General features: G+C 35.8%; 3 protein-coding genes across 3 annotated transcripts; 2 read left to right on the top strand and 1 right to left on the bottom strand.

Annotated features, from left to right (window-relative positions):
- The first annotated feature begins 226 nt into the window (after nt 1-226).
- Nucleotides 227-2,442, top strand: LOC121765440 (tubby-like F-box protein 5). The gene is made up of 4 exons (XM_042161607.1): nt 227-905; nt 978-1,065; nt 1,281-1,413; nt 1,480-2,442. Exons 1-4 carry the CDS (start codon nt 642-644, stop codon nt 2,138-2,140), a joined length of 1,146 nt encoding a protein of 381 aa, XP_042017541.1. The 5' UTR covers nt 227-641; the 3' UTR covers nt 2,141-2,442.
- Nucleotides 2,443-2,505: 63 nt separating this feature from the next.
- Nucleotides 2,506-4,023, bottom strand: LOC121764194 (putative uncharacterized protein DDB_G0290521). The gene has a single exon (XM_042160252.1). It carries the CDS (start codon nt 4,021-4,023, stop codon nt 2,506-2,508), a length of 1,518 nt encoding a protein of 505 aa, XP_042016186.1.
- Nucleotides 4,024-4,368: 345 nt separating this feature from the next.
- On the top strand, nt 4,369-6,037 carry LOC121764697 (CBS domain-containing protein CBSX3, mitochondrial-like). Its single transcript, XM_042160714.1, has 6 exons — nt 4,369-4,506; nt 4,672-4,868; nt 4,944-5,025; nt 5,101-5,174; nt 5,245-5,305; nt 5,799-6,037. The coding sequence occupies exons 2-6, from the start codon at nt 4,680-4,682 to the stop codon at nt 5,939-5,941; spliced, it is 549 nt and encodes a 182-aa protein (XP_042016648.1). The 5' UTR covers nt 4,369-4,506; nt 4,672-4,679; the 3' UTR covers nt 5,942-6,037.
- Nucleotides 6,038-22,303: the final 16,266 nt, after the last annotated feature.

The raw sequence follows: 22,303 nt of genomic DNA on the forward strand, positions 1-22,303 counted from the left end.
CAAAATTAACAAATAGTGTCTTTGAAAATAACAAGTCATAACCCATAACATACCTACCCCATTATCAGCTCTTTCCCTCTTGCTCATTTTCTGTCACACATTCTGCTGATTGTTAGTTTTAACGACCATGAAAGGGGCAGTTGGAAATTATTATCACCATAAAAAATATTAGAAAATACCAAATTAAAACGACACACAAAAGCAGACAATATTCAGACACCATGTTGTCACTATTGAGTTTTCACAAAAAAAGGAAAAAGGTTATTCGAAATTGGGAAAAATCTAATCATTGCTTCAAGAAGTGGGGAACGTGGCGGGAGTAATTCTTGGGGTCAGTTCTGATCCACTGAATTTGTCTCTTGAAAACTTTCCCCACACATTGGGGCACTTTTCCTTGGAGAGATGCATCATCAATATGTGTGTATATATGGGGGACAGTGATGCGTGAAAATTACTTATTTTACAGCTTCCCATTTTTGATTTCTTGCTTGTTTTATGAGATTGATGATTACTGGTGTTTATTCTCTTTGTGCAATATCTGAAAGCATGGTTTTGATTTTGGTTTTAGTAGTTTTAGTTTTAGCTAAAGATGTCCTCAATTTTGGCTTTGGGGGTTTGTAGTTTTAGATTTCTGGATTTAGATGGCATTTAAGGGGAAAAGGGGCATAGATGAGAAGGAATGTAGTGTGGAGGTGGTAGAGGAGCAGAGCCGGTGGGCATATTTGCCTCCGGAGTTGCTTCTTGATATCGTTGTTAGAGTAGAGGCTAATCAGCGTGTGTGGCCGGCTCGGAGATCTGTGGTGTGTTGTGCTGCGGTTTGCAAGTCTTGGAGGGGGATAGTTAGAGAGGTCGTTCGGATTCCCGAGCAATGTGGTTTGCTCACTTTCCCTATGTCTCTTAAGCAGGTAAGGTAGATTTCTCCCTATGTGCATTAATCTTTGCTTCATTGCTGCTGATTGATTGAAAATGTGTATCAGCCCGGCCCAAGGGACTCTCCGATACAGTGCTTTATCCAAAGGGAAAGGGCAACCTCGACTTATAGGTTATACCTCGGCTTAACCCCTGGCAAGTGATCATCTTCTCTCTCTTGGAACGCAATCTATGACTTGATGATTTGTGTTGTGATTTACATGTATCTTGATTCGTTTTGATAATTGGGGGCTGTTTGCTAGGGTAGGGTCCCTTGCCTTAATGACCTAGAGTGCGTGCTCTTATCATAGTTAGAGCCTTTGCCTCAGCTCCTCCTAAAATGTGTGTTCTCTATTTCTGAATCTATGCAGCTATTTCTGGGGAAGCCTGTAAGTTTCTGTTAGCAGCGAAACGAATCAAAAGAGCGATGAAAACAGATTTTGTCATATCTTTTGCAGCAAATGAGTTTTCTCACACCAGTGATTGTTATGCAGGAAAACTAAGGTGTCTAGCTTTCATTTCTATCCTCAATACAATCCTCTTGTTTAAACTATAACTTTATGTGGTCAGATCCAACTTTTTTGGCTCCAAATCCTACGCTCACGATTCTCAGCCTCCCTGCAACACTCCTATCCAATCTCACCGTTGGTTGGGGAAACGAATTTCCCCCAAGAAGGTGGCACCAAGAATGCCTATTTGCAGCTTTAATGTTGCAACCATTGCTTACCAACTTAACATTCTCCGCACAAGAGGGCCAAGAAGGATGAACTGCACGATGCACACGATTCCAGTATCATCAACTGACGAAGGTGGAAGTGCGACATTTGGTTATGGTCATGATGAAACTTTAAGCCCCTTGACAGCTTCTCAAGTGAGAAAACCAGATTTTGCTTCCGACATCCCTATCAGAGGCAAGTCCAAACAATTGAACAGCAGCATTGGTGAACCACTCATTTTGAAGAACAAAACTCCGAGATGGCATGAGCAGCTGCAGTGTTGGTGTCTCAACTTCAGAGGACGTGTTACTGTGGCATCGGTCAAGAATTTTCAGCTTGTAGCTGCCGGGGACTCATCAGAGAATGTTCCAGCTTCAGAACAAGAGAATGTCATCTTACAATTCGGGAAGATTGGAAAGGACATATTTACCATGGACTTTCGATATCCCCTCTCTGCGTTCCAAGCTTTCGCTATCTGTTTAAGCAGCTTTGATACGAAACCAGTATGTGAGTAGGCTTTTTATTTTTAAGTTGTGGCTCTGCGAGTGCCACCCGTATAGTATATACTTTTAGGTCCTGTTTTTCCGTGGAAGAAGGTATGTGTTGCGTTCATCCTTCATAAGATATGTTTTACATATAAGATGTCAAGGATATGGTTTCGCTTTCGATGCTTTTGTATTATGGAAAAAAATTGAACTTAAACCATTTGGATTTGTGTTGCTTATGTAGAAACATCAAATTGTAAATGTAAGCTAGTGACTATGGAAAATGTTGGTTTATTTATTTACAAGTGAAAAATATTTACAAACAAGTGTCAGTTCAAGTGCAGCATCTGCTTTATTCTGTATGTATATATGTATGTGGACTTGTGATTTTCATCTTAGAGAACATCTATGTTGTTCTCTCTATTCCCTTTCTGGCATGAAACACGACAACCATGGCGTCGAGGCTTTTCTTGCTCAGAATCACTCGTTTCCAAGAGAAGACCTCGCAGGCATCTTCTTCTAATTGTTGGCTGATAGGTGAGTTTCTCTGCACGACTGGTGCTAACTTCAGCCTTTCGTGCCTCAGGCAGACTTGTTTCGTCTTTTGACTGGATTGGCTGATGGCTTACAACCATGTGAACTCCTGGACTTCCTTCTACTATGGAAGTGTTGAACACGATGGAGTTGTTGATCCCTTGTGCATTGTTGTTTACATATGCCTCCGACGGTTGATCTTCCATGCATCTCGCGTTTTCTGACTTTTTCGCTTGGGAACTTTCATCTCCATCAGTGGTTGCTTCAGGACTTTGGTCGGGGTTGCTCTTGTAGCTCCGGTGAATGTGAATCGGCCTCTCTCTTTTTGAATGATCGGATTCCATGTGCATCGATGCTCCTCTGTTCTCTCCTACGAGGGTTATGACGCTTACAGGCCTGTCAGAAACGGCTTTTTTGTGGTCTCCACCGGCTATTTCCTTGGCAAGTTTCGACATGTCAGTCATGATCTTTTTGCTTTTCTTCACTGGTTGAGAAGCTGTAGTGTCACCGGGCGTTGCTAACATGCAGGGGCCATCTTGCTTCTTTCTGAGGGTTTGGTCTTCTTCGCTCGGGATTTCGGCCTTTTCAACAATTTGTGCTGCAGAGGTAGACTTTGGAGCAACAGAATCAACGATTTCCTTCTCGTCTGCTTCCACTACTTCTTTCACATCTTCAGGCTTTGCATCCAAGCTTTTGCTTTTTTCACCTTTCTCCGGGTCTTGGGCAGGTGGCGCTGCATCGTCAAGTTGTGATGTTTGAGAAGGCTTGTCTTCGTCATCATCGTGCTTGAAGCTTTTCCCATCCTGAGCTTGCCCATTGGCTACTACAGGTTTATCCTCTTCCTTGGCCTCTGGTTCTTGTTGAGATGCTAAAATGGGGGCTTTTGATGGGGAAGCAGGCTTGGGAGAACGAGGAGTGGCACGGATGGGAGAAGCAGGTTTTGATGCTCGTTTGGGCGTGGAGGGGGTCACACGAGATGGGGATTGTGCTTGGGGTGAAGAGGGAGGTGATCTAGATTGAGACGACAATCGAGAGGGTGAAGCAGGCTTTGACGAGGGTGGGGACCGCGATGGTGATGAGGTTTTAGGCTCATCTTTGGTTTGCAATTCAGTTGTGGGCGATTTGCTTGGCTCAGGGGATGCCTTCCGAGGCTCTGCTCTAGGTGGAGTGGCGGGAGAGCTGCTGCCTTTGGTGGTCGACTGCCTGGCCGGAGTCTTGGCTTCAGCTCGACGTGGTGGTGGTGATGAGGTGCTAGATTGGGATGCAGGTGTTTGTTTAGTGGTCGTTGCTGGTGGTGGTGCAGCACCGGTTTGGGAGGGCGTACGGCGTGAAGCCGATGGAGGCCAAAATCGAGAGAATAACGACTTTCGATCTGCCATGAAGTGAGGGAGCAGGAGTTTGTTTTTGTATTGAGATAGATTTTGATGATCAGCTAAGTAGTAACTGGATATTTTATAACTTTTTGTTGTGCAGATGATTTCTTGGCCTTGTAGGGAATCAACTTTACTTGCCCAAAATCATGTCCAACTTTGGACCAAGTTTAGAATTTTGTCCAAATTTTCACCCTTCCATTGGGTTTTGCCCTTTCTTACTCCACAAACTTGGTATCTATTCCTTGTACTACAAAAGACTATTCAATCTAAGCCAACTCAAGTTGAACAAAAACAATTAATTACTTGGACAGTTTAGAAAGTTAAAGTTGCAACAACTTAATCAAGAAAAGAACACACAAAATTAATCCAACAAGCAACTGACTATGGGAAGAAACATTCTAATCCAAACTGCTTGCTTTATAAGGACAAATTAAGCCATTATTCTGTAGTTGAATTTCTGAGCTTGAGGCATACTTCTATGCTAAGAAGGTACAATCTAATTTTGATCTTTCTCATGTCACTCATTCCACATATATGTCCTGTTCTCACTGTGTTACCTAAGAAACTTCATACCTAAATTTAGTAAATCATACTAGGAAACACAATACTGCAAGAAGCATGGTCATATGTTTTTTTTTTGTTTTCCAAATCTAGGATCAACAATGCAAGGGCTTCTACAGACAGTTCGATTTTGGACAACAAAGCATCCGCAAGGTTTGAACGGTGCAAGGCCAGAGACAGGACTGCGCAACACTACGGTTGCAGAGGTGCTATCAACCAAAGGGCAAGACAAGGCCGGGTCCTGGCTCTGGTGTCGGACAGATGACACCGTCTGTGATGCTATCAAGCAAGTGAGTGAGTTCCCCCTTCTTTAATGAAATATCATGTCATGTAATGACGTATACTGATGAAGTGAAACATTGCAGATGGCTCAGAACAACGTAGGGTCTCTCGTGGTTCTGAATCCGGGGGAGCAACATCATATAGCCGGAATTCTAACGGAACGAGGTAACATCGTGTAATTTTGTTAAGACTCTACATAAATATAGTAAGTAAGGTGTAAAATGTTGCATGTCAAAACAGACTATTTGAGGAAGGTGATTGTGCAAGACAGGTCCTCTATATACACAAAAGTTGGGGAGATCATGACTAATAAGGTTGGTCCTTTTGGTCTTGAAGATTTGATTGCCATTTCAACTTTTGACTATAAGATTTGCTATATTACAGGACAAGCTAGTGACAGTAACATCAGATACAAGCATTCTTCATGCAATGCAGCTCATGACTGGTACTTCCTCCATCCTAGAATCGTATTTCTTTGTTGGCTGTCCTATTATAATTGAATCATTTTCTTATATAATAAAAAACACTTAAATTCTCTTATTTTATTCTCTCGTTACTTTATTTTACTTCAATTATTTATTTTATTCTCTTACTAATTATTTCTTTTATATACTCCATCCTTCTCTTAAAAGTATGAACTTTTGAAACGACACATATTTTTATTCAAAATTGGTAAAGTAAGAGTAGATAGAAAGAAAAGCGTGTTAGTGAAAAATGGGTCCCGTCTCTTTAGAGAAAGAAATTTCTTATAATAGAAAATTTCTATTTTTTAGGGAAGGATAAAAAAGAAAAGAGTTTGTATATTTAGGGGACGGAGGGAATAATACTTTATTTTAATTCCACTTAACTAACTAAACACTCTTCCTTAATCTCCATACCCAAAAGAAACGTGGGTCTATATCATGAGTTAGTAAGAAGACTTGATATGCATGTTGCAGAGAATCAGATTCGGCATGCCCCGGTTATAGATGGGAAGATAGTAGGCATGATTTCCATTGTGGATGTTGTGAAAGCTGTAGTAGAGCAGCAACATGAAGAATTGAAGCGACTAAACGAGTTTATCCGAGGAGAGTACTATTAAGCTCGTTCCATAATTCATGTTGTACATCGATAATATATAATCAAATGTCTGGTTTATCATACTACAATTAATATATACTCCCTCCGTCATAATACATTTATTAGTCAGCATGGAATCATACACGCGATACTCTAACTATTGTAATCAAAGAAAACAAAAACAATAAATGAAATGAAAATTACAATGAAAATTAGTCAAGAAAAACCCTCTTTCCGCAAGACAAATTCATCACAATTAGTACTCTCGAATTGACGTATCATCCCTAAAGATAAAATGACTTCCTTCTAACGTATATAACATCTCAAACCCGCTAGGCACCTATGAACTTAATGGGCTCCAAAAATTGAGCAAAACAATGTTCCTAAAACGTGCAGTAAAATGTTGAGAGCTTGAGAGAGAATGAAGAATCCTTTTGTTAGTGTGTAATTCATCCACAACTCTATGCCTTTTTGTCACGACCGCACTAGCTAAGGATAGCATAGTCGGGGAACCGTGACTAGGGGCGGGGGTATAAGAAGCGGGGAAAGAAATGAGGAAAAATAAAATCAAACATTGGTTGCGAGACATGACTATTTAAGTGTTGATACACATAGAAGAAAGATACTCAATCATAAAGACTCGAGTAATTGTTTGTAAAAATTTCAAAATCTCAGAATTTTGAACAAAATAGACTTGAGTCTTTTAAGATGCACAACGGAAGCAAATGAACGCGGTTCCATGTATGAAGACATGAACATCCGAGAGTCAAAATCTGACTGAATTAAATGTCTTGTCTCAATAACACTTCCTCCACCACTTCGCTGCTCAACCTGCACATTTAGAAATATATGCAGAGTTGAGTACAAAAAGTACTCAGTGAACACATTGCCGAAAATTACACATATACATTTGAAAATATTGTCAAGCCATCATCAAAATAACACTCGGGGGTGTTATTGAAAAGGACTCGAGCTTACTAAAAATATTCACATTGGGCTGCAGCCCCTTTTTCCTGTACTTTAGCCATACCTGATCACATTGTGCCGCTGAGATGGTGTTCTCATACGGTCACCTTCCTTGTCCAACATGTCAGAGGTATCCTTGTGCCGGGAAGGTGGCCACCTTCCACGGTCACCTTCTCTGCCGTTCACGGTCAGAGGTTCCAAGTAGGGACACCACCCTACCAGGACTCAAAATCGAATCGATTCACATATATCATCATTCATAATTCACTTGGCCGTAGCCAACAGATAGGCATCATATACAAAACATTTGTGGCAAGACAACATCATTAAAATCACGAACATGTGTTCGTGTTTTCATAAAATACGATTTGTATTTTAGTATAAGAAAGCTCACCTTGATCGTTTAGTTTCCTTAACTTGAATTTCTTACTTCGATCTTACTCGCGGAGATAACCTTTTGAAACAACACAATAGGAAAACACTAATTTAGCTTGAAACTAATCTAATTAAATTAGAAATAAAATCTCAAGATTTAACCCTATTTTTATTAGTATTATTATTATATATTTTTATTATTATGATTATTATTACTATAATTAGTATTATTATTATTATTTATTATATTATTTATTAAGAAGTTTCTAAAACTTATATTATATATTACTACTTCGTTTGCCTAGTTCGGTTCCAACTAAAATTGGTGTTCTATACGTTACTAATTATTCCTGAAAAAAACAACTTGGGTCACAACTAATTATTTTAGCTTACTTAACCATTTTATTCTTAGGCCCAAAAATAATTAAATTTCAAAATGGGCCTCACAAAACACTATGCATTGAAGCCTCATATTAATTTGAAGGAATTGGGCTCGAATTATTATTTTCTAATTCCCTCATCTTCTTAGCCCAATAACATGCAGCCCAATTCCTAAAAACACTAGCTCAAAGGAAAAATAAATGACTAACCCTACATAACACTAAGTCACCATCTTCTCCCTCATTTCACAAAATGCACAGCCTCTCTCTCCCCTCTCTCTCGTCGCCGCCGCTCCGGCGGCGCCCCTCTCTCCCCTCTTCTCTCCATTCTCTCCCTCTCTCCCTCTTCTCTTTCTTCTCTCTTCCTCACGCCGCCTTCGTCCCCTCTTTCTCTCCAGATTCGCCGCCGCCACTGTGCATGCACAGGCGGCGGCTTCGCCGGCCTCTTCCCGGAGTCCGGCCGTATCAGCAGTGGTCTCTCTCCTTCGGTCGGTCTCTCTCTCTCTCATTGTTTACAAAGATATTATTATTTTTTTTTATGATAAACTTTGTTAATTACATTCAAAATTTCCAGATTCAAAGGAATGAAAATGGACATATGTGTTTTTTGAGCGTGGGCTGTTATTGTCGGTGACGGAGTGCCAAGCTCGCTGCCGGAAGTTCTTCGGCAGATTTACATATTGCTTCAAGATAAGTTCTTATAATTAATTGAGAAACTGCCATTTTATGCTTAGATGTGTCATAGCAACTATGTTCTTGATTGGTTATATTACCTACTTGCAACATATTGAATACTGTGTTCTTGATTAGGCATGTTCTTCAAGACTAAGTTTGCCTACATGTACGGTTTTAATATATGGATAAGTGAGTTGTGGTACTTACTTTTATTTGATTGTGAAAGAGAGTTGTTGAATTTGTGCTTTCGTGTGATTGTGAAAAAGAGCAGCTGGATTTGTTTCCTCCTCTTGCTTCAGCTTTGTTGTGAGATTGATGTGGGGTAAAAGTTTATGTGGGGTTTGTGAGGGGAAATTTTAGGAAATCTGATGGTGATGTGTTATAGTGAAAGAAAGTGCGTAAATGTACCTATTCATAAAAGATGGCAAGTGGCGTATCTTGCAATTATTCTTTCAGAGAATGATCACCATATGTGTCAGAGGATGACGATGAGGATTTTTTTTTCCACACTTCATTAATGCAACACTCTTTATTTCTACTACTCATTAAGGCAGCATTAAATGCTGCCATGACAATGGTTCCTTCTCGGATATGCTTATAAATATTTATATATATATATATATATATATATATTAATTATTATTTTTTTATTATTAATTATTTGAGTATTTGCTTACTTAATCATTTAATTTGGTGTAGGATTAATTGGTTCAAGTTCGTGGTCTTCCGCGTTGAAGTACCCGCTTTCTTAACACATACTATGTATAGATTAAATTTTGTGGGACTTTTGTTGGATGTATCGGACATTAAAATTTTTATTATGGGAATTTATTTATTTATTTAAATTTATTATATTTCTACCGGCTTTTCTTCGTAACTCAGGTCAGGCTCTAGAGCGATTTCTTCGTGGCGAATCACATGTTTTGGGTCGAACACGTACCTCCGAAGTTGGGAGATGTGGAATACGTTGTGTACGTTCCCAAAGTTGGGTGGTAAAGCCAAGCGATAAGCTACTGGGCCCACTTTCTCTTGAATTTCATAGGGTCCAATGAATCGTGGTTTTAGCTTACCCTTGAGTCCAAATCTGGTTATTTCTTTGGAAGGGGATATTTTCAAAAAGACCTTCTCTCCGATGTTAAATTTCAATTCGGTTCGACGTTCATCGGCGTAGTATTTATTTTTGCCGGTCTTGCGCTTTCTTGATCCAACTTCGGATTTTTCTCACGAAGTCGTATTATGTTGCATCGCAGTTGACATTAATATCACTTTTGGCATTGCTACTCTAATTCCAAAGTTCTATCGCAAATCTTTGCTTGTTCTTTCCTCGCTTCTACGTCATTTCCCGTTCGTTCTCAGTTGTCAAACCTTCTTTCATGTCATCTTGGCGTTAGGTTGAAAATAATTAGTGTACTCACACTTTTATTTCTTAGTCATCATTGTAGTATAGATCTTAATTATTTCACCTTTTGACTTAACTTAGTCTTAATCGTATCGATTGATCACATAATTGTATACATAGAGATCTTGCGCACTACGAAGGGACTAATAGGGTGGAATTAAAAATTTGAACGAATATCGCCATCACTCTTTTCTCCAAATTTTACTGTCTAAGTACGTAACGTTCGATCACCTTGCAGCTCATCGCTTGCAGTGTTTAGCCATAGCATAAATATAACGACTTGTCGTTCTAGTCTTGACACTTTTGGTCGGTGCATTATTTTTATGGATGTCCACTTCAGATTATTTACTTCTTCTTGTTTTTTTGGCGCTTTCTACAGTGGTCAATGTCTTGCAGTGTTAAGTCATAGAATAAATATAGAGTTGATCTAACCGTTTTAACTTTGATAGGAACTGAATTTGGGATTCCAAGTGAAATATTCGAATCGTTCTTGTTTTGTGTAGGCTCCAAGGTAGCCATGAAAATAAAACGATTATAATTATTTCAATTACGTGAGTGTTTGGTTCACCACAAATTTTCACCAGTAGCTTGCAACAAAGGTTTTCATGAAGTGCAAAGACTAGGCTCAATTGGGCTCATTATGCTCACTCCCAGAAAAGAAAAGATACAACTTCAAAGGGCTTGAGCTATACCCATAGGGCGGCTTGGAAATTTTATTGTGGGAAGAGCTTGCCAGATGGAATAAATTGCGAAAGTGAGGGTATGATGAATAGAATGTAGACGTCAATAATAGGTTACCAATAATATAATCAAAATGAACAGTGAAGTACAAAAGTTTCAAGTGTCCCCAGATGATAACAGGAAGATCTGAGATGGTTGGTTACAAATGGATTTGAAAAGAATAAGAAAAACAAACAATTGTAATTTGCTCGACAACACTATGATATAAGATCATATCAATGAAATTTTTTAGAGTTTATAAGCAATTCATGAAACTAACTAAACAAGAGGAAACTAGCCAAGGGAGAAGCAATGTGCCAGCTTTAACATGGAGCTTGCAGAAAAGCTCAAATCAAGAGACAACAGTCATATTTGAATTCAGAAGATGAGAGTACTCATGTAAAACAAAGAGCTTGTCAATAAATATGTTTGAAAACATAAATGGTCAAATTAAAATGTTTAAGGTCTCACTAGATGGCTGCTCCAATATAGTAAGACTGAAAATGATTCGGCTCAAGTGGATTTGAGAAAGAAGAATAACAAGGAACTACCCTTTTGGGTCAACAACATCGTGATACTATATCACGTTAATGAATTCACAAAGTTTATAACCAAATCACGGAAATTAACTAGTAGAGAAGACAACCAGAGCAAACTAGTTTGGGAAGAGAGCAAATTACTTTAGACTTGGAGTTGCTAAAGAGCTCAAAGCATAATGGAATAATTATAGTGGATTAAGAAGAGGTGAACATTCTTTATAGATTAATGAGTGTCAGCAAGCACATTTGAAAACACTAAAGGTCTACTAATGATCTTTGAAGAATATTATCATTGAAGAGACAATAGTTTAGGGAAACATGTTCATTCTAAAGGCTATAAATAAAGCAGCTTCTAGTATAGGAGTTTGGTTGCAAGAATTCAGAGAGTCAATGTATTGCTTTTACACAGAATGAGTAAAGAAGGACCGTAGTCACTGGAGGTTATCAGAAAACATGAGGGAGCAAGCTCAAAACTGAAAGTGATTCACAACCTTGACATAGAAGAGGGAAAATAATGACACATTACCTTGCAAAAGAAGTCATTTAATATCTTAATTCAACAAAAGTATTTTGATCAAGGGGGATGCGAGAAAATGGAATTCATGGGAATCCAAGTAAGTGTTGCTGATGAATCTTCTTGGTTAACTACAATGGTGATACTCCCTTGTTTAATTCTTCATAGAGAATGGTAACTGATTTATGAGAAACTTTGGTCACAAGCTATTTTCACTTTACGATCACGTCAGATGACCATATGTGGGGATTACGACTCTTTGGTACTCTTGGTTCGTCATAACGCTCATCCTCGTAACATGCCGTTTCTGCTTACTTATATTGTATAGCTAGGTTCTTTGTTTACGTTGTAATCATATTCTCTTGCTATGTATGTGTACTTCGCTTAGTTGGATCAAAGGTATGATCCTTTGAAGTGATTGGATTGTCAAGAAAGACAATGGCTTATTCATGTCATTGGGATATAGAAAATGACATCTAACCCCTACCATCTCTCTAGAAACATCGTTTGTTCTATGTTGGATTGCTTTTTTCGTGACAAAGTTTCTTTCTTATCGCGTCCTTTTCTTTTCGTCGCTCGGGAAGCGAGAAATGTTCATACTGTACTTCTAAGTTCGAGTTCATATTGTGTTCTAGAAGGAATGCATAACTAAGTATTCTAAGTCTTGGAAATTTTGATTTCCCCATACTAGCAACATGATTCAATGACTAACTCAAAAAGAGATGTCATTTCACCAATTGGTACCAGACTCGTATACTTTATACTTTCATATTTCAGTACCTTTTTTTCATTTAGGAAAGTTACTTCTTTTATTCATACATTCATAGTCTTTAGCCAAGAAAAGACATACTAACTATTTCTTTAAGAACGCTACCAAATCAAGAAACATCAACTCTTTCTTTAAACTTAGTATTTTCATCTGTTCACTCAAATTAACTGCACGAGTTATTTCTCCATTTCAAACTTTTAAACAACTTGACTTTCTTTTTGATAAAGAACAAGTTACCTTTTTCCTCGTTGAGTGCGATTGGTGGGAGTGCTAAGAGCATTTTCATCGATTAGACAGTCTAGTGGAACAAGGCTAGACCAAAGATTTTCAAAGAAGACTCTCGGGTTCAGAGAGAGAAAGAAAGCTCTGATACCACTCTGTCACGACTGCACTAGCTAAGGATAGCATAGTCGGGGAACCGTGACTAGGGGCGGGGGTATAAGAAGCGGGGAAGGAAATTAGGGAAAATAAAATCAAACATTGGTTGCGAGACATGACTATTTAAGTGCTGATACATAGAAGAAAGATACTCGATCACGAAGACTCGAGTAATTGTTTGAAAGAATTTCAAAATATCAGAGTTTTGAACAAAATAGACTTGAGTCTTTTATGATGCACAACGGAAGCAAATGAACGCGGTTCCATGTATGAAGACATAAACCTTCGAGAGTCAAAATCTGACTGAATTAAATGTCTTGTCTCAATAGCACTTCCTCCACCACTTCGCTGCTCAACCTGCACATTTAGAAATATATGCAAGGCTGAGTACAAAAAGTACTCAGTGAACACATTGCCGAAAATTACACATATACATTTGAAAATATTGCCAAGCCATCATCGCAGTAGCACTCGGGGGTGTTATTGAAAAGGACCCGAGCTTACTAAAAATATTCACATTGGGCTGCAGCCCCTTTTCCCTGTACTTTAGCCATATCTGATCACATTGTGCCGCTAAGATGGTGTTCTCATACGGTCACCTTCCCTGTCCAACATGTCAGAGGTATCCTTATGTCGGGAAGGTGGCCACCTTCCACGGTCACCTTCTCTGCCGTTCACGGTCAAAGGTTCCAAGTAGGGACACCACCCTACCAGGACTCAAAATCGAATCGATTCACATATATCATCATTCATAATTCACTTGGCCGTAGCCAACAGATAAGCATCATATACAAAACATTTGAAGCAAGACAACATCATTAAAATCACGAACATGTGTTTGGGTTTTCATAAAATACGATTTGTATTTTAGTATAAGAAAGCTCACCTTGATCGTTTAGTTTCCTTAACTTGAATTTCTTACTCCGATCTTACTCGCAGAGATAACCTTTTGAAACAACACAATAGGAAAACACTAATTTAGTTTGAAACTAATCTAATTAAATTAGAAATAAAATCTCAAGATTTAACCCTATTATTATTAGTAAAAAAAAAACCCTATTATTAGTAGTATTATTATTATTATATATTTTTATTATTATAATTATTGTTACTATAATTAGTATTATTATTATTATTTATTATATTATTTATTAAGAAGTTTCTAAAACTTATATTATTTATTACTACTTCGTTTGCTAGTTCGGTTCCAACTAAAATTGGTGTTCTATACTTTACTAATTATTCCTGAAAAAAACAACTTGGGTCACAACTAATTATTTAGCTTACTTAACCATTTTATTCTTAGGCCCAAAAATAATTAAATTTCGAAATGGGCCACACAAAACACTATGCATTGAAGCCTCAAATTAATTTGAAGGAATTGGGCTCGAATTATTATTTTCTAATTCCATCATCTTCTTAGCCCAGTAACATGCAGCCCAATTCCTAAAAACACTAGCTCAAAGGAAAAAAAATGACTAACCCTACATAACACTAAGTCACCATCTTCTCCCTCATTTCACAAAATGCACAACCTCTCTCTCCCCTCTCTCTTGTCGCCGCCGATCCGCCGCCCTGCCAGCGCCGCCGCTCCGGCGGCGCCCCTCTCTTCTCTCCCTTCTCTCCCTCTTCTCTTTCTTCTCTCTTCCTCACGCCGCCGCCATCCCCTCTTTCTCTCCAGATTCGCCACCGCCACCACTGTGCATGCACAGGCGGCGGCTTCGCCGTCCTCGTCCCGGAGTCCGGCCGTATCAGCAGCGGTCTCTGTCCCTCGGTTGGTCTCTCTCTCATTGTTTACAAAGATATTATTATTATTATTTTTTATGATAAACTTTGTTAATTACATTCAAAATTTCCAGATTCAAAGGAATGAAAATGGACATATGTGTTTTTGGAGCGTGGGCTGTTTTTGTCGGTGACGGAGTGCCAAGCTCGCTGCCGGAAGTTCTTCGGCAGATTTACATATTGCTTCAAGATAAGTTCCTATAATTAATTGAGAAACTGCCATTTTATGCTTAGATGTGTCATGGCGACTATGTTCTTGATTGGTTATATTACCTACTTGCAACATATTGAATATTGTGTTCTTGATTAGGCATGTTCTTCAAGACTAAGTTTGCCTACATGTACGGTTTTAATATGTGGATAAGTGAGTTGTGGTACTTACTTTTGTTTGATTGTGAAAGAGAGTTGTTGAATTTGTGCTTTCGTGTGATTGTGAAAAAGAGCAGCTGGAGTTGCTTCCTCCTCTTGCTTCAGCTTTGTTGTGAGATTGATGTGGGGTAAAAGTTTATGTGGGGTTTGTGAGGGGAAATTTTAGGATATCTGATGGTGATGTGTTATAGTGAAAGAAAGTGCGTAAATGTACCTATTCATAAAAGATGGCAAGTGGCGTATCTTGCAATTATTCTTTCAGAGAATGATCACCATATGTGTCAGAGGATGACGATGAAGATTTTTTTTTCCACACTTCATTAATGCAACACTCTTTATTTCTACTACTCATTAAGGCAGCATTAAATGCAGCCATGACAATGGTTCCTTCTAGGATATGCTTATAAATATATATATTAATTATTATTTTTTAATTATTAATTATTTGAGTATTTGCTTACTTAATCATTTAATTTGGTGTAGGAATAATTGGTTCAAGTTCGTGGTCTTCCGCGTTGAAGTACCCGCTTTCTTAAAACATACGATGTATAGATTAACTTTTGTTGGATGCATCGGACATTAAAATTTTTATTATGGGACTTTATTTCTTTATTTAAATTTATTATATTCATATAGGTGTAATATTTTTACGTGTTCTATTTACTTGCCTAACGTCAAAACAAACAACAACGAAAATCTATCGTAGCTCAGATTTGATCGCATAAAAGTCACTTATAGATAATCAAGCTAATAATATTGTTTCTAATAATATCGTCTTAGCGGGTCGTTACACTTTTATACGCACAAAATTAGGATATGATAGATCATGGAATTCAAACATCATAAAATATAAAATAAAGACAGTAAATGTTACAAAATTTGTTAAATGCTCATTATCATTTTTAAAAGATTTGTAACCGTCGATTACTCATTGCAGTGTTTTAAGAATTAGTTAAATGCTCATTAAAATATCTAAATAAATATTCATGAGAGTCACTTATAAATATTCAAATTGGTCCATAACAAAAATATTTCTGAATGAGAACAAAACATATAAATATTTCAAAAGAATGCTCAAAACTTGCCTTTTATATATGTATAGATAGATAAGTGATGCACGGCTCATTAATTATATAAATTAATTAATTTCACTTATATAATTAATTCTAAGTGATATTAATTAATTTAATTAATTAATTATATAGTTATATTGTTTCTCAATTTACAATATATGTTCGTAATTGTAATAATCTAGATTTGTTTATTAGTATCAAATATATATACTATGTACCATTAGATGATGACGTAAATAACTAGTATATCTCAATTGAATCGTGCTAATGAACAATAATTTCCACATCGATACAAAAATATACAGTATAATTTTGCAATCGACAAATCCTGCCTACAAATTTAAATCTAAAAAATGTCAAAAAAAATTCCAAATAAATTAAGCACATCTACAATCTCCACAAGAGAACATTTGATGGAACAGTGTTTCTTTCTACGTGTTTAATTAGTGTGAACTATGATTGTTATTTAAGAAGTACTACTTGTTTGTAAATCAACATGAAGTACTGCACTTTAGGTCATTACTTTGTCCACTAATATATATATATATATATAAATGCATTTTTCAATACTTTTCCTTGTGATATAGTATATGCACTTTGAGGCAATTTATCCAAAAAATGTTGTGCATAGTTTGTAAACTATACCGGAAAGTAATTAATTCTATGTTTAAACTAATTAATAATGGCCATATATTCATTGTTTTAATGGTCAAAATATATAAATCACATGATTAATTTCCTTAATCATTCAAAGCTCAAACACATATACTACGTAGCTATAGGAGTATAGGTAACATTCTATCGCACATTTCGTTTTATCTTAATTACCCGGGAATGTATTAATGGCATGATCATTATAATTAAGAGCCAAATTAAAGCTTTCTAACATATATTGAAAAAAATGATTGTTGAATGAAGAATCCCACGTTCAGTGTTTTGGCCTAACTAGATTAGGATTAGGATTAGGATTAGGATTAGGATTAGGATTAGGATTAGGATAGGATTAGACATAGACTTAAGATTTGCATGCATGCATAATCTGCATCGTCAGTTTTAGCACATAGTTTAGTGTACAAAAAAAAATAAAAAAAAATAACTGTCGATTAGCTAATTAAAATTGTTTGTGCGTGTGTAAGATACATGGTCCCACTCGTCTAAAATTTTATCTTTACTAAACTCTTTCTATTTTTGACAAAAAAAAAATATTTACTATATAATGAATTCTATTTTTAATAAATACAGTGATATTCTACTTTTTAATTATACCACTTTCATATTTTATTAGTTTTGCATTAAAACTTGTGTCGTCTACTATTAAAAAGTTTAAAACGATTGATAGAGGACGGAGGGAGTATAGCATAAAAATTGTTTGATTTTATAGTTACATTACATTTTTTCAGGATTATAAAAGAAAATTATATTATAATTGTTCAATTTATTTTCTGACGAGTATTCATTTCTTGTAATTAATTGACAATCATATTTGAAATTTGTAGTTTATTTCGATAATTGATATTGAGCCGCCAACATTTTCTTTAGTTTAATTATTAATCTAAAACTTATTTGCCAGTGTGTTTATGTTTGGTTAATGTTTTATTTATTTATTTATTTATTTATTTTGTAAATACTTTTATGTTTGACTTTGGAAATAATTTTAATGCACAAATATTATAAGCAATATGTCTTTTTTTTCGTGAGAGAGATTGTGCGAATGTTTTGAAAATTTTAGCAGTAAATTTTTTTATGTCCCGTGTACTTAACTACTTTATCTCTACATTTTATTGACTCTTTTATTGATGATTATCTCTACTTTTATTGATGTATATGGTATTGAAGCATTTATGTTGTCTATTGCTCCATATAATATAAATTATGATTGTTGTTTTGTGTTAGACATTAATACAATGTAAAATTATTATTATTGTTTGTGATAGAGAATAAAATGGTCATTTGAATTGTTTTATACATCTGTGATTAAAGCACTTGGTTGATTTATAAAGTTGTTTAATTATAATATTTTGGGTTGTTCATTTAAATTGTCTGAAACATATGTGAGTTTTAACCATGAGATCATATAGTTGTATTTGGTTTTAAGTAATTAGTTCAAAAATGATGTTATTGTGATGAAATTATATCGATCCATGCATCTGTAATATTTTATTACTATAGGTTTAAACAATAAATTTTTTTATAAATAACTTCATTTTTAATCAAACTTGTACGATGCACAAATCAATTTATTTTTATATTCATATATTTATTTTGTCAATTAATAAAGTAAATGAAGAACAATTTAAGTATAAGAATTAAAATAAATATATATAGAATAACAATTCATTGTATACCTATTGACATAAAATTAAATAAACTTAAAATGAAAAATTTCAACATTTACGCTAATTTTAAAGAATATTAGTGTAATATGAATATTATGACTCATCATTGCATTTAAAATTGAACATAAAATGATAGAAATTCATTACATTATAATAACCAACAATCATAATATAGCTCAAGAATCTATACTAATTCTAGGATTATTCCTAAATTATAGGAATCAAGGGATGTCTGAGATTTCTAATCTCCATTCTTTTTTTAGTCTTCCATCTCTTACGTAGCTACTCGACTGAAGATATGTCACTCTCCGCACCGTGACACCGTCACCCACTATCCTAAACGCATGAGTGGGAATATTAAATTTTTACATCGTGGATTATTAAGAAGTAACGCATATATGAGTACTACATATGAATATATAAATTCAAATTAATTACAATGACAACCAAAACTTATAAATATTTAAAATTATACCTAAAACTCGCCTTTTAAATTGGTCGGAGAAGATTGAAATTATAGAATTAGATAAATAAAATTTATTTAAAATTGTTATAAAAATAATTACAATATGAGATTAATGATAGTGGAATGAGGCTGGGCTAGATTCAGTTTTTTGCGTACTTGGGCCTTAGATAAATGTGGCCTAATTGGGTTTTTGAGCTTGCATCTTTTAGTATCTTTCTCTGGTTTGTAGAGAAGAATTGTGATTTTTTAAATTCATACACAGTTCTGGTGGTGGTTACGATTATAATATTGAGTAATTTTCTAGTAACCTTGTTGATGTTGATACGACAAGTCCTCGGCGTTAGTACGCATTTGAAAAAATTTAATTAACTTGAGGCATTTTTTCACTTTTTCCTCCTCATTTTTGCCATTTTCAGGCTCAAGTGCTTTATTGACCTTTTCTTATTTATTAAAGCATTAGTAATGTCACAAAAAAAAATTTAAAATATTACTCCCTCAATTATTCACTGTAGTCTTGTTCTTTACTTCTTTATCTGTTTTCTTTTCTTCGTGGCATATAACATAGGAGTAGTAATTAAACAGAGACGTTGGCCATAGTGTGTAATCCAACCATCCTTGGTCGTCTCTTTCTCTTGTGTTGACCGAATCATGACATAAGTGTAACACAAACATCACATCAAAGCGTTTATAATGAGCTTAAACACCAACAAATAGTCCATAAAAAACCATGTAATTGAGCAGCAAATTAGTGCTAGTCATAATGCAAACATTTTCAAAAGAGATAAAAGGTTTACTAGGATTAGCATCCACAACCTACGGCGAGCTTGAACCTGGATGCTCCCTTTTCCCCTTGATTTGCATTTTTCATCTCATCTATTTTCTTGGCAGACTCAACACCGGATGCAGATAGGTGCTCTATGTCCAACTTCTCCCGGCTTCCCACCACACCGTCGGGGATTTCTTTAAGTTCCTTGCACTTTCTAAGCACAAGATACCTAAGTTTAGGAAAACTATCATTTGAGGCCTTCCACATTAATAGCTTTGCATCTTCAATGAGCAAGAAATGGAGAGAGTGGAAGCCTTCAGATAAATGCGTTGTCTTTCAATTTGAGGACTTGTAGAGCTTCCATCCTCGCCAACGTAGACATATGCTTCCAATCCAAACTTGTTAACTCAGGAAAACGCATTACTCGATGGGATTGAATCATGGTATGTATTAACTTTTCAAGTTGATTAAGCATTCCCAAGGAATTTTTTGAAACAGAATGGCCAAGTTTCGTTGAATGCCCAATCTCTTCAGGTTAGGGGCCTTGTTGAAGACATTGGTTGTACAAATTTCCGGTGATATTCTGCTCAGACTTTGGAGACTCTGGCAACCCTCACCATCACCTTCGGCAATTTCTGTAATGACAGCATTCGTTTTCAGATGCCTCAGCTGTACCATCTTCCATATATTTGCTTTGACTGTAAGGGATTTATTCTTAGTGTAGACTACAAGAGTTTAAAGGTTCCACATGCTGGAGAAGGCTTCGTAAAGAGTTTTAAGAGTATCAACAGATATAGTAAGGTACCTCAAGTGAAATAGTTTGGTTGGTAACACCTCTAGGTACCTGACCCAATTTGATGAACTCAGATTCCATAACTCTGAGCATATCCAATTCATCAACCATAGTCGGGGCATACTTTGCGGGGAAATTCATTGGAGTCTTGTAGCAGCATAAAAGAGAACGTATGCAACCAACTTTGTTCTTTCCTCCCCGAGCGAAGAAGATCTCAAGATTAGAATGGATACAAAGTCTGCGGGGTTTATCAATCTCAGATAGTTGTGGAACAAGATCTCCATTCACACACTTCATTTCAATGAAGAACCTTTGCTTCTCTTGTAAAACCTTTAAACCACAGAATGCATGAACCCGACATGTTTTGACCTCACCTTTGGAAGTCCTTTTAAATCTTTCAGATACTCTTGTGCAGTTTCCTCCCTTGTATGAATCCTTCTGCAATCCACAGACGGGTTAATTTCCAAACAGAGATCTCATAGTCTTCTGGAAACACCGCAAAATATAGCAAACAATCTTTCAATTCATCAGGTAGTCTGTTGTAGCTTAGTTCCACAATATCTGACACCTGTGCAGGTCGGCGGTGATAAGCTCTAGCGGCTGTGCGCGGGGTTCTCCACGTTGGGCAGCGGCGTCGACGGTTTGTGAAATAACACACGTTGTTTTGGGCTAAAATGATATCTGATATATTTCTCAACTGATAGTTTTTCCCCATTTATATAAAACTAGAATCTTAGGGTTGGTTCGACTTAACCTAATCATCCAGGAAAGAACCAACAAAAAAAACCAAACGGAGCTTATAATTCACTCGACTCAACAATAATTTAAATAAAAATAATGTATCCTAATTACGTAAAAATAACAGCAACTACTTCACACTATTACACGCCTATTTTGCCGCGTAATTCTGGAACTTCATCGGCGGTTTGAGTTGCTCACGAGGCCTAAGGACTCACGCTTCCGTCACTGCTTCCTTCCTCGTTTCCTGCTGCTCCTCTTCGACTTGTTCCTCTTCCGCCTCCTCTGCTGCCTGACTGCCTCGGATGGTGGTGCTGCTGTACCGTCGGTCATCTCCGCGACATTTGAGAAAGAAATCGCGATGCACGGCACATGTATTCACAACCTGTGAACTGAAATGTTTAGGCATATTGTATATATATTATATACTAGGGAGATGATCAAAATATAACTAATATTAAGCGTATAACTAAGAACAAATTTCAGCCATTAGATCAAAATGATTTAGTTCACTATATGGACGATTTAATTCACTGATTTAGTTCACTATAAGAAGGAGTGAACCAAAACGCTATTATAAAGATTTAGTTCACTATAAAGACGATTTGATTCACTCCTTCCTATAGTGAACTAAATCACTTTTATAGTGAATTAAATTCGTTCTCTAGTTATGCAATTAAGTAATGGTTTCACTAGATCACTAATCTATAATAGACACTATATATAAACACTAAATAGTACTAGTAACATAATAATTGGGATGACAATCACTTCTTTTAATAGTAGTTTTAGTTTATAAAATATTAAATTTAATTGATTTATCATGCAACAATCATTTTTCTTATTTTGTTTATGAAGTTTATTCATGCTATATTAAAAATGATTAATATAATAAAATTAACTCTAGATCATCTTAATAAAATTTGTTTTTTAGATTATCTTATTATTATTATTAAATATTTATATAATTTAATAAAATGTATAATATTCATACAGTTAATGTCTAGCTATATAATTACGTAATTTAATTTATACAGTACATTATCATTTGTAGTATTAATTTAATTTATATGGAGTAGTATTTAATGCCAACAAATTTGAAGTTATAGTTGCACTTTTATTTGTCTACATTTTTTGTATTTATAAAGAAGAAAAAGAGTAATCTCCTAAAACTCTTATTAAAACGAGTGATGTGATTAATTTTGTATATTAATTTACGAGTAAGATGACTTAGTGAAAAAATGATTTTATAATATTAAATACCTGAAATGATGGACCTGTATGTATAGTGTAGTATTTATTATAAATATAATGTGCACAAATTTTCCATATAATAAATGGTG

This window comes from Salvia splendens, chromosome 14 (assembly GCF_004379255.2).
Source record: "Salvia splendens isolate huo1 chromosome 14, SspV2, whole genome shotgun sequence".
In the NCBI taxonomy this organism is placed as follows: domain Eukaryota; kingdom Viridiplantae; phylum Streptophyta; class Magnoliopsida; order Lamiales; family Lamiaceae; genus Salvia; species Salvia splendens.

Coding starts and splice junctions, on each gene's coding strand:
- LOC121764194 (XM_042160252.1), bottom strand. CDS start 4,023: ATGGCAGATCGAAAGTCGTTATTCTCTCGATTTTGGCCTCCATCGGCT.
- LOC121764697 (XM_042160714.1), top strand. CDS start 4,680: ATGCAAGGGCTTCTACAGACAGTTCGATTTTGGACAACAAAGCATCCG. Junction 5,175..5,244: donor GGGAGATCATGACTAATAAG/GTTGGTCCTTTT, acceptor GCTATATTACAG/GACAAGCTAGTGACAGTAAC. Junction 5,306..5,798: donor TGCAATGCAGCTCATGACTG/GTACTTCCTCCA, acceptor TGCATGTTGCAG/AGAATCAGATTCGGCATGCC.
- LOC121765440 (XM_042161607.1), top strand. CDS start 642: ATGGCATTTAAGGGGAAAAGGGGCATAGATGAGAAGGAATGTAGTGTG. Junction 906..977: donor TCCCTATGTCTCTTAAGCAG/GTAAGGTAGATT, acceptor AATGTGTATCAG/CCCGGCCCAAGGGACTCTCC. Junction 1,066..1,280: donor ATACCTCGGCTTAACCCCTG/GCAAGTGATCAT, acceptor GAATCTATGCAG/CTATTTCTGGGGAAGCCTGT.